This window comes from Schistocerca serialis, chromosome 1, assembly GCF_023864345.2.
Source record: "Schistocerca serialis cubense isolate TAMUIC-IGC-003099 chromosome 1, iqSchSeri2.2, whole genome shotgun sequence".
In the NCBI taxonomy this organism is placed as follows: domain Eukaryota; kingdom Metazoa; phylum Arthropoda; class Insecta; order Orthoptera; family Acrididae; genus Schistocerca; species Schistocerca serialis.
The window spans coordinates 679,820,142-679,833,188 of record NC_064638.1 but is presented as its reverse complement, the minus strand read 5'-3'; the positions used below and the strand labels follow the sequence as shown (position 1 = coordinate 679,833,188).

General features: G+C 41.5%; 1 protein-coding gene across 1 annotated transcript in view; it reads right to left on the bottom strand.

The window, feature by feature from the left end:
- Positions 1–13,047, bottom strand: part of LOC126480306 (RNA helicase aquarius) — a 346,791-nt gene that overhangs the window by 95,202 nt on the left and 238,542 nt on the right. Inside the window, exon 16 of the mRNA XM_050103855.1 lies at positions 11,866–11,997. Coding sequence (XP_049959812.1) covers positions 11,866–11,997 — 132 coding nt within the window. The remainder of the gene's footprint in view (positions 1–11,865; positions 11,998–13,047) is intronic.

Genomic DNA, 13,047 nt, shown 5'->3' with positions numbered 1-13,047 from the left:
ACCCACCCACCCTCACCCACCCACCCACCCACCCACACACACACACACACACACACACACACACACACACACACACACACACACACACACACACACAGAGAGAGAGAGAGAGAGAGAGAGAGAGAGAGAGAGAGAGAGAGAGAGACAGAGCCTCTGGCTGCCAATTTATCCTAGGTTTTCCATTTTACAATTATTTACATATTTTTAAAATTTTACATGTTTATTCCTGATTTATTGCCCTCTTTTTTTTAAATATTCAAATCAAAGATTTGCTTTGAAGCTACCAGAACAGCTCTCTGGCATTACATCCGCCAATTTTAACTAATTATCTCCATAACATTTCTGGAAATTTTGTAATATTAAGTCTGTTGCATCACAAATTTTCTGTTGATGTCTTTCAACATGGTACACATACGCATGCACTGACCAAGTGTTGTGGATTCTACAAGACTTAATATAGTTTCAACTATTCATTACTTTCTGATACTGGCCTCATGCAATATATTTCTGTGATAAACAGTGTCTAGCACTTGATGTTTTGAATTTATACTAGGTTTCATTTACCAGGATGCGTCCCTTTAACAAATCTCACAAAAGAAAAAAGCAGCACAAATACACTCCTGGAAATGGAAAAAAGAACACATTGACACCGGTGTGTCAGACCCACCATACTTGCTCCGGACACTGCGAGAGGGCTGTACAAGCAATGATCACACGCACGGCACAGCGGACACACCAGGAACCGCGGTGTTGGCCGTCGAATGGCGCTAGCTGCGCAGCATTTGTGCAACACCGCCGTCAGTGTCAGCCAGTTTGCCGTGGCATACGGAGCTCCATCGCAGTCTTTAACACTGGTAGCATGCCGCGACAGCGTGGACGTGAACCGTATGTGCAGTTGACGGACTTTGAGCGAGGGCGTATAGTGGGCATGCGGGAGGCCGGGTAGACATACGGCCGAATTGCTCAACACGTGGGGCGTGAGGTCTCCACAGTACATCGATGTTGTGGCCAGTGGTCGGCGGAAGGAGCACGTGCCCGTCGACCTGGGACCTGACCGCAGCGACGCACGGATGCACGCCAAGACCGTAGGATCCTACGCAGTGCCGTAGGGGACCGCACCGCCACTTCCCAGCAAATTAGGGACACTGTTGCTCCTGGGGTATCGGCGAGGACCATTTGCAACCGTCTCCATGAAGCTGGGCTACGGTCCCGCACACCGTTAGGCCGTCTTCCGCTCACGCCACAACATCGTGCAGCCCGCCTCCAGTGGTGTCGCGACAGGCGTGAATGGAGGGACGAATGGAGACGTGTCGTCTTCAGCGATGAGAGTCGCTTCTGCCTTGGTGCCAATGATGGTCGTATGCGTGTTTGGCGCCGTGCAGGTGAGCGCCACAATCAGGACTGCATACGACCGAGGCATACAGGGCCAACACCCGGCATCATGGTGTGGGGAGTGATCTCCTACACTGGCCGTACACCATTGGTGATCGTCGAGGGGACACTGAATAGTGCACGGTACATCCAAACCGTCATCGAACCCATCGTTCTACCATTCCTAGACCGGCAAGGGAACTTGCTGTTCCAACAGGACAATGCACGTCCGCATGTATCCCGTGCTACCCAACGTGCTCTAGAAGGTGTAAGTGAACTACCCTGGCCAGCAAGATCTCCGGATCTGTCCCCCATTGAGCATGTTTGGGACTGGATGAAGCGTCGTCTCACGCGGTCTGCACGTCCAGCACGAACGCTGGTCCAACTGAGGCGCCAGGTGGAAATGGCATGGCAAGCCGTTCCACAGGACTACATCCAGCATCTCTACGATCGTCTCCATGGGAGAACAGCAGCCTGCATTGCTGCGAAAGGTGGATATACACTGTACTAGTGCCGACTTTGTGGATGCTCTGTTGCCTGTGTCTACGTGCCTGTGGTTCTGTCAGTGTGATCATGTGATGTATCTGACCCCAGGAATGTGTCAATAAAGTTTCCCCTTCCTGGGACAATGAATTCACGGTGTTCTTATTTCAATTTCCAGGAGTGTATAAGAGTTACAATCTCTGCTACTGGAATTTTCATTAATGGACTTTCACCAGAAGTATAGAAAAGGCACTAAAACATCAGATTACATGGCACCCTCATTCAGTCTCAAACCTCTCTACACCACACAATTAATGTTAATTTTCTTTTGTTTGGAATAGCATCAGATGTTGGTGACTATGTTTAATTTTATTTTCTCCATTTATTTAATTTTATTGTCTCCATGTGTTAAATTTCTTGGAAGACAATGTTGGCAGTAGAAACAGTTATAAGTGATGTTCAAATTTGCAAAAATGTTTCTTAAGCATTTGAAGAAATTCTTTTCTTTTTTCAGTGAAGTGTCTCACTGAGGAACTTCACATTTCCACAACAGTTTGCCACCAAATAAACATGATGTTCTTGTAATTAACTACCTATGGAGACTTTTTAGTATGGATGAAATAACCAGATTATTCTCTCACAGCAGTTTATTGTGCAGTAGCTTTAATACTACACAACTTACATATCAAATTAAAAAAGAATGAAGAAAACTAACTGTAAATAGCCTGTCAAGCACCCACAATAGTCTAAGAAAAGGTATGTAACAAAACATGTAGTGTCTTCTGAGAAGTCTCGATGAATACACTTTATAAAGGATGTCCTAGGACAAACTGGACACAAAACAGGGTAGTGGGCAACATCAGCTCATGATTTACAGAAACAGATTATTATTTAACTGCATGCAGGTTTTGACTGCAAAACTGTCATAGAATTTCAATTTTATTACTACAATGTGGCCAAGTTATCAATTAAGAAAACATTTTAAATTCTTAGGATTGAAAACAAATGAAAATCTATCTTGGACAAACCACATTCAGGATCTGAAAACAGATGTTTTTATTTTCCTTTTAAAAATAGAACCATTGTAACTGATGCTGAAGTAAAAAAGCTTATTTATTTTACATAAATTCACTCTATTACATCTGTGGTATCGTATTTTGTCTTTTCTAAAAATTTTTAGAATGCAGGCAAAAGAAAAATTTGAGAGAAGTTTGATGTTTCTTTATCACCTTTCTACCATCATCAAGCTGTTTTTGACTCATCCTGAGAACCAATCACCACCAGACAATACTCACACCCTTTACAAGTGGTGTCAGAAGTGAATCAACATCTGCAACAACAAATGGCAATAACAGCATCAGCACTTCAGCTCTCGTATTCTGAGGGATGATACAAGGAAGTGCCAACTTATGATTTTGTATAGGTCTATATGGATATTTGTTACTTTTCCTTTCTCAATACCTGGAGTTTATTTTTACTGCTTTTGGCAGTGACGGATGGAAGCAAAACGGCATAATATGAAAAGGCATCAGCTAGGAAACATTTCACCGCTTGCTTGATCAAATTGCTTAAATGCATGCTGATAATAGAAAATTGTGAAAGGAGCTTCAAGGGTTGGGGGAGGAAAGAAGAAAGTGGTCCTCTCTTAACTTGTCCTTACCCCATCATAGATTCCAACACCACACCTCGTTAGGACCTCCTTTTTCATCAAAATCATAGACAACTAGCCGAGTATCCGGCATTGCCCAGATATGTATTCCAACAGTGCTAGTCCACTTCCTACTCCTCCTCCTCTCCATCACCTCATCCCTGCTCCCTCTGCCCATCTCCTCCTCCTCCCCACTTGCTGCTCATCTCATCCTCTTTCCTTTCTCTATCCATTTCCTCCTCCCCGTCTCTCCACACACTTCCTCCTCTCCTCTATCTGGGTCAATCTCCTATGCATGGTGTCTGCAAAATATGTTAATAATAGAGTTAGTAGCAAAGAAGTAATAAATTTAAATGTCACGCATGATGTGGCACTTTTTCTCGCTTCTCAGTGTTCATGATGTCACATCTCCTCATCTGTGTCAAACGATGATATAATTTTGTAGGAACATTCATTGATATATGTGGCTACTGCCTGCAAAATGAGTTGCCAGTAGAGCTACTAGCAAAGAAATATTAAATTGAAAGGTCATGCACAATGCGGCAGTTTTTCATGCATCTCATTGTTTATTACAGCATATCTCCTGAACTATGACAGGCAGGTGGTTTTTACCCCCACAGCGATTGTCACCTAACAATAAGGGATATGGGTGTCAAGATTGCTTGAGATTGTTCAGTGGCTTAGGAGCAGGTGTGAAACATATGCACAACCCTACATACATACATACATACACACATACACTTTTATAACATGTATGGATTTATGTACGGCTACTAAACTGGGAGGCTGCAAAGATGAGCAGTTATGAAGTCAGGCTCAGTTAAAGTTGACAGGGGATGCTAAGGCACAGGCAATGTGCCACAAGAAATTATGAAATGCTCAATATTTTCAGGACTTACAGGAGCTGGATGCTCATAACAGGAATGTTGTTCACAGGCTTCCATAAGCATAGGGTAGGTGATTGCAAGTTATTGTTTGTACACTAACATTAAACAGAAAATGGCAAAATGTGATCACTGTGCAGTGTTCCCAGTAAATGTGAGCACAGGATACCCATATTATGAATCTGTTACAGATTACTCTTTGATGGCCTATGTAGGAGGAAGGTTGCATAGAATTTTACTGGCTATGGGGTCGCAGGAATCCATAACAAGTCAGGGTATAATTGGTATAAAGAGTATGAACCCGCCTCAATGTAGACTAAGGGCCATAGGAGAGGACGGTATTCATTTCCTAGGTTTAGTATGGATGAACCGGAGAGGGAGGGTATGACTTTTGGGCTTTTATGGAAGTACTTCCTCTGTTGGCAATAGCTGGAATTTCTGAGTACACATCACGTCATTAAAACAGCAATAGTACAACCCAGTTAACTAATTCCAAAAGGTACAGTCACAAATTTTCGTACACTGGTAGGATGGAGTGCCATAAAAAAACACTAAAACTCCTGACCAGTGGGGGAAGGGTGCCAGGATGGGGTGTGCTTGAAGGTCACTTTTGTATGCCTTGTTGTATAACTCAGAATCTGTGGCCTCTAGTAGTGAACACATATCTGAGTATAAAATTAAACTGCTTTAAATTCCTACAAAAAAGGTCCTGTTCATTTTTTCCCTAGGATTAATAACCTGTTTGGTGTAGTGATAAAAAAATCTGCAAATTATTAAAATTAATGTTTTAATGTGTAACGTCATTGCTAAGTTTTCAGCATTACTAAATTAAAAATGCTTCATTGCAGCCATGTGTGAGGCAAGCACGAAGGCACAGAGGCACTGAAATGTAATTGCACACACGAGCCTGATTGTACACCTCAAGGCAGCTGGGCCAGGTTGCGCATTCATGGTGACATTACAGAAAGGGCCAGCAACTACAAGATGGCCTGCAGGGCATTTCCACACCATGGAGATGCAGGACTGTCAACTTGAACGTGGCTGTTAGTAATTTATTAGCCTAACAATGTGCTGTTAACCACCAAAAATACCCTTTGATTCTAGCACAGTTGCACACAGTCTGGCAGCACTCTTCGCAACATCAGTTCCACGGCAAGTCTCCATCACATTAAGGGCCAGCCACCAGCCAGTGCTGGTACCGGCAACCAGCTCCACCCCACCACCTTACCCACAGACTTAGAATGACACAGTGGATGAGCCAACCCTCAGAGTCCACGGCAACAACAAACTTCTGCCTTGGAGGGCAGCAATTTGCAGCCAGGGCAGTAATGTTGTCATCTTTCCACACCAGCACCAGGGGGAGCGTCTAACTTGGTAGCAGCCTACACCGACGAGAATTCAATGGACATACATGCGATGGAGAAGGAAACATAGTAGGTGAATATGGATTGGGGCTAAGAAATGAAAGAGGAAGCCACCTGGTAGAATTCTGCACAGAGCACAACTTAATCATAGCTAACACTTGGTTTGAGAATCATGATAAAAGGTTGTATACATGGAAGAACCCTGGAGATACTAAAAGGTATCAGATAGATTATATAATGGTAAGACAGAGATTTAGGAACCAGGTTTTAAATTGTAAGACATTTCCAGGGGCAGATGTGGACTCTGACCACAATTTATCGGTTATGACCTGTAGATTAAAACTGAAGAAACTGCAAAAAGGTGGGAATTTAAGGAGATGGGACCTGGATAAACTGAAAGAAACAGAGGTTGTACAGAGTTTCAGGGAGAGCATAAGGGAACAATTGACAGGAATGGGGGAAAGAAATACAGTAGAAGAAGAATGGGTAGCTTTGAGGGATGAAGTAGTGAAGGCAGCAGAGGATCAAGTAGGTAAAAAGACGAGGGCTAGTAGAAATCCTTGGGTAACAGAAGAAATATTGAATTTAATTGATGAAAGGAGAAAATATATAAATGCAGTAAATGAAGCAAGCAAAAAGGAATACAAACGTCTCAAAAATGAGATCGACAGGAAGTGCAAAATGGCTAAACAGGGATGGCTAGAGGACAAATGTAAGGATGTAGAGGTTTATCTCACTAGCGGTAAGATAGATACTGCCTACAGGAAAATTAAAGAGACCTTTGGAGACAAGAGAACCACTTGTATGAACATCAAGAGCTCAGATGGAAACCCAGTTCTAAGCAAAGAAGGGAAAGCAGAAAGGTGGAAGGAGTATATAGAGGGTCTATACAAGGGCGATGCACTTGAGGACAACATTATGGAAATGGAAGAGGATGTAGATGAAGATGAAATGGGAGATACGATACTGCGTGAAGAGTTTGACAGAGCACTGAAAGACCTGAGTCGAAACAAGGCCCTCCGGAGTAGACAACATTCCATTGGAACTACTGATGGCCTTGGGAGAGCCAGTCCTGACAAAACTCTACCATCTGGTGAGCAAGATGTATGAAACAGGCGAAATACCCACTGACTTCAAGAAGAATGTAATAATTCCAATCCCAAAGAAAGCAGGTGTTGACAGATGTGCAAATTACCGAACAATCAGTTTAATAAGCCACAGCTGCAAAGTACTAACATGAATTCTTTACAGACGAATGGAAAAACTAGTAGAAGCCAACCTCGGGGAAGATCAGTTTGGATTCCGTAGAAACACTGGAACACGTGAGGCAATACTGACCTTACGACTTATCTTAGAAGAAAGATTAAGGAAAGGCAAACCTACGTTTCTAGCATTTGTAGACTTAGAGAAAGCTTTTGACAATGTTGACTGGAATACTCTCTTTCAAATTTTAAAGGTGGCAGGGGTAAAATACAGGGAGTGAAAGGCTATTTACAATTTGTACAGAAACCAGATGGCAGTTATAAGAGTCAAGGGACATGAAAGGGAAGCAGTGGTTGGGAAGGGAGTAAGACAGGGTTGCAGCCTCTCCCTAATGTTAATCAGTCTGTATATTGAGCAAGCAGTAAAGGAAACAAAAGAAAAATTCGAGGTGGGTATTAAAATCCATGGAGAAGAAATAAAAACTTTGAGGTTCGCCGATGACATTGTAATTCTGTCAGAGACAGCAAAGGACTTGGAAGAGCAATTGAACGGAACGGATGGTGTCTTGAAGGGAGGATATAAGATGAACATCAACAAAAGCAAAACGAGGATAATGGAATGTAGTCGAATTAAGTTGGGTGATGTTGAGGGTATTAGATTAGGAAATGAGACACTTAAAGTAGTAAAGGAGTTTTGCTATTTGGGGAGCAAAATAACTGTTGATGGTCGAAGTAGAGAGGATATAAAATGTAGATTGGCAATGGCAAGGAAAGCGTTTCTGAAGAAGAGAAATTTGTTAACATCGAGTATAGATTTAAGTGTCAGGAAGTCATTTCTGCAAGTATTTGTATGGAGTGTAGCCATGTATGGAAGTGAAACATGGACGATAAATAGTTTGGACAAGAAGAGAATAGAAGCTTTTGAAATGTGGTGCTACAGAAGAATGCTGAAGATTAGATGGGTAGATCACATAACTAATGAGAAAGTATTGAATAGGATTGGGGAGAAGAGAAGTTTGTGGCACAACTTGACCAGAAGAAGGGATCGGTTGGTAAGAATGTTCTGAGGCATCAAGGGATCACCAATTTAGTATTGGAGGGCAGCGTGGAGGGTAAAAATCGTAGAGGGAGACCAAGAGATAAATACACTAAACAGATTCAGAAGGATGTAGGTTGCAGTAGGTACTGGGAGATGAAGAAGTTTGCACAGGATAGAGTAGCATGGAGAGCTGCATCAAACCAGTCTCAGGACTGAAGACCACCACAACAACAACACATGCCACTGGCACTGCTCACTAAGGGTCATGTAGTGCTAACTCAGACATCCACTGCTGACACAGTTAAGCAATGGCAGCAAAGCAGGAAGTGGACATTAAGTGGCCATCCTGCAGCCATGATCATCTGAAATCAACATCACTGCAGGTGGCCCACGCACCTTTAGAGGGTGTATCCAGCGGCATCGCAGCAGTCTGACATTGTAGCTCAAGATGAAATAAAATATGGTGCATCTTGCAGTGGAGTTTTCATAGCCACGTGGTCATCGGTCTCATCGGATTAGGGAAGCCAAATGCAGGAAGATCTGCAGCGGATAGGCACTTGGTGCAGGGAGTGGCAACTGACCCTTAACACAGACAAATGTAATGTATTGCGAATACATAGAAAGAAGGATCCTTTATTGTATGATTATATGATAGCGGAACAAACACTGGTAGCAGTTACTTCTGTAAAACGACTGTCTGAAAGCCTTTGTGCGCGCTCTAATCTCTCTAATTTTACATTCGTGATCTCCTCGGGAGGTATAAGTAGGGGGAAGCAATATATTCGATACCTCATCCAGAAACGCACCCTCTCGAAACCTGGCGAGCAAGCTACACCGCGATGCAGAGCGCCTCTCTTGCAGAGTCTGCCACTTGAGTTTATTAAACATCTCTGTAACGCTATCACGGTTACCAAATAACCCTGTGACGAAACGCGCCGCTCTTCTTTGGATCTTCTCTATCTCCTCCGTCAGACCGATCTGGTACGGATCCCACACTGATGAGCAATACTCAAGTATAGGTCGAACGAGCGTTTTGTAAGCCACCTCCTTTGTTGACGGACTACATTTTCTAAGCACTCTCCCAATGAATCTCAACCTGGTACCCGCCTTACCAACAATTAATTTTATATGATCATTCCACTTCAAATCGTTCCGCACGTATACTCCCAGATATTTTACAGAAGTAACTGCTACCAGTGTTTGTTCCCCTATCATATAATCATACAATAAAGGATCCTTCTTTCTATGTATTTGCAATACATTACATTTGTCTATGTTAAGGGTCAGTTGCCACTCCCTGCACCAAGTGCCTATCCTCTGCAGATCTTCCTCATCAGAAAAGAGGGAAGGAGAGGGAAAGACGAAAGGAAGTGGGTTTTAAGGGAGAGGGTAAGGAGTCATTCCAATCCCGGGAGCGGAAAGACTTACCTTAGGGGGAAAAAAGGACGGGTACACACTCGCACACACACACATATCCATCCACACATATACAGACACAAGCAGACATATCTATTGTTGAAATTTTTAGTGAAACATACTATTACAATTGTAGCAAGCATGCTACTACATGAACTGTGAACATATTTTATGAATGTAATGAAAGTTAAGTCACATTCTGTGCTATTAATTGTTAATAGCAGTTTAATTGCTGGTGATATATATATATAATATGTCTGCTTGTGTCTGTATATGTGTGGATGGATATGTGTGTGTGTGTGCGAGTGTATACCCGTCCTTTTTTCCCCCCTAAGGTAAGTCTTTCCGCTCCCGGGATTGGAATGACTCCTTACCCTCTCCCTTAAAACCCACTTCCTTTCGTCTTTGTGAAAGCTTGAATTTTGTGTGTATGTATGTATCTGTTTGTGTATCTATCGACCTGCCAGCGCTTTTGTTCGGTAAGTCACCTCATCTTTGTTTTTATATATAATTTTCCCACGTGGAATGTTTCCTTCCATTATATATATATATATATATATATATATATATATATATAAAAACAAAGATGAGGTGACTTACCGAACAAAAGCGCTGGCAGGTCGATAGACACACAAACAAACACAAACACACACACAAAATTCAAGCTTTCGCAACAAACTGTTGCCTCATCAGGAAAGAGGGAAGGAGAGGGGAAGACGAAAGGAAGTGGGTTTTAAGGGAGAGGGTAAGGAGTCATTCCAATCCCGGGAGCGGAAAGACTTACCTTAGGGGGAAAAAAGGACAGGTATACACTCGCACACACGCACATATCCATCCACACATACAGACACAAGCAGACATTGAAAATATGTCTGCTTGTGTCTGTATGTGTGGATGGATATGTGCGTGTGTGCGAGTGTATACCTGTCCTTTTTCCCCCTAAGGTAAGTCTTTCCGCTCCCGGGATTGGAATGACTCCTTACCCTCTCCCTTAAAACCCACTTCCTTTCGTCTTCCCCTCTCCTTCCCTCTTTCCTGATGAGGCAACAGTTTGTTGCGAAAGCTTGAATTTTGTGTGTGTGTTTGTGTTTGTTTGTGTGTCTATCGACCTGCCAGCGCTTTTGTTCGGTAAGTCACCTCATCTTTGTTTTTATATATAATTTTTCCCACGTGGAATGTTTCCTTCCATTATATTGATATATATATAAAAAGAAAGATGATGAAACTTACCAAACAAAAGCGCTGGCAGGTCGATAGACACACAAACAAACACAAACATACACACAAAATTCTAGCTTTCGCAACCAATGGTTGCCTCGTCAGGCAACCATTGGTTGCGAAAGCTAGAATTTTGTGTGTATGTTTGTGTTTGTTTGTGTGTCTATCGACCTGCCAGCGCTTTTGTTTGGTAAGTTTCATCATCTTTCTTTTTAGATATATTTTTCCCACGTGGAATGTTTCCCTCTATTATATTCATATATATATATATATATATATATATATATGTGAATATAATAGAGGGAAACATTCCACGTGGGAAAAATATATCTAAAAAGAAAGATGATGAAACTTACCAAACAAAAGCGCTGGCAGGTCGATAGACACACAAACAAACACAAACATACACACAAAATTCTAGCTTTCGCAACCAATGGTTGCCTCGTCAGGAAAGAGGGAAGGAGAAGGAAAGACAAAAGGATATGGGTTTTAAGGGAGAGGGTAAGGAGTCATTCCAATCCCGGGAGCGGAAAGACTTACCTTAGGGGGAAAAAAGGACAGGTATACACTCGCACACACACACATATCCATCCACACATACACAGACACAAGCAGACATTTCAAATGTCTGCTTGTGTCTGTGTATGTGTGGATGGATATGTGTGTGTGTGCGAGTGTATACCTGTCCTTTTTTCCCCCTAAGGTAAGTCTTTCCGCTCCCGGGATTGGAATGACTCCTTACCCTCTCCCTTAAAACCCATATCCTTTTGTCTTTCCTTCTCCTTCCCTCTTTCCTGACGAGGCAACCATTGGTTGCGAAAGCTAGAATTTTGTGTGTATGTTTGTGTTTGTTTGTGTGTCTATCGACCTGCCAGCGCTTTTGTTTGGTAAGTTTCATTATATATATATATATATATATATATATATATATATATATATATATATATATATATATATATATATATATATATATATATATAAAAAAACCAGCAATTAAACTGCTTTTAACAATTAATAGCACAGAATGTGACTTACCTTTCATTACATTCATAAAATATGTTCACAGTTCATGTAGCAGCATGCATGCTACAATTGTAATAGTATGTTTCACTAAAAATTTCAACAAAATGTCAAGTTCAAATGAATAAAAATGATTCTATACTACTTTATGTTTTTACAACAGTTAATCATATGCTGCACAAAAAGTATATTTACAAAACAACAATAAGTAGATCATTACCTGAAAGGAGGCACCAGCTTGCGCGGATCATCTGTCTTGACACGAATTTCATAATCTGGAAAGCTTGCACGCAAATGGTCCATATCCAGAAATGTGTCATTGAAATCCATTGTATCTATTTCATTTGGCATCCTGTAATGATAGAAAAGTACTTTAATTCTTACAGTAGTTTACTTGAATCGTTTATGTTCTTGGAATAGTATACTCATTTATGTAAGATAACTACAACTGTTTATATTTTGATGGTCTCTTCATTAGTACTCACTTTCAAATTAGCCCACAGCCGGTGAAAATATGGTTATAGTTACACATTACTGCACAGCAAAAATAAGCTCATATATTACAACAAGAATTTAAATTCATTAGTTATAAAATCAGAGGTGGGAAAAAAAGAAACTAAATGCAGAGAAACTTTTGCCAAGTTAGATAAAATCTCTTAGCAGGTCAAAATATGCATGTAAAAGTGCATGGAACTTTCTAAAATTCTTCTTGGGCTACCCTTCAGTTTCGTTCCACTCCATGTGAAAACAGCTGTGTCAAATTTGTGCTCAGCAGCGTAAAGGAAAAGGGTGTCCCCAGCCTTCAAAATTGATATAATGACAAAAAGAAAAGTTTGCAAAATATTTCTCCTGTATGACAAATTAATTCATTACCCAATGCACGCCCAGGCCCGCCCCCCCTCCGCCTTTCGGGCTCCTTAAACGAAAGTGTTCTCATGTCACAAATGCACTGACTGGCTGACATAAGCAGTCAGTGACCTAAAGACAAGTAGAGAGAGGGAATAGTGAGCCGAGCTGTTCCCTTATACGACACAGCCCAGGCCACTCTACTAGACTTTCACTTTCGAGAGAATGTAGCAGCCACAGCAAACACAATGTTTTTATCATCAGTTTGTTTACAGAAGAAAAATCTATTTACAGAGGCAGTACTCCTACGAAATAACTGTAATTGCCATTTGTCCAACAAAATTTCAATGTTTTCTGGTACAATTTGTGGTTGTGTAAATTAACTGTGCATCAAAGGGCCACACTATCTGTGCAGGGAGAAATTACTTATTGGGAAAAAGCACAAATTCTGATGCAAGAGCTGGGTAACCATGTACCACAATTAGAAGTTTCATATCAAGAATGAGGCAACTACCAAAATATACTGCATCCTCAGTGGATGGTGATAAGCAAAAGG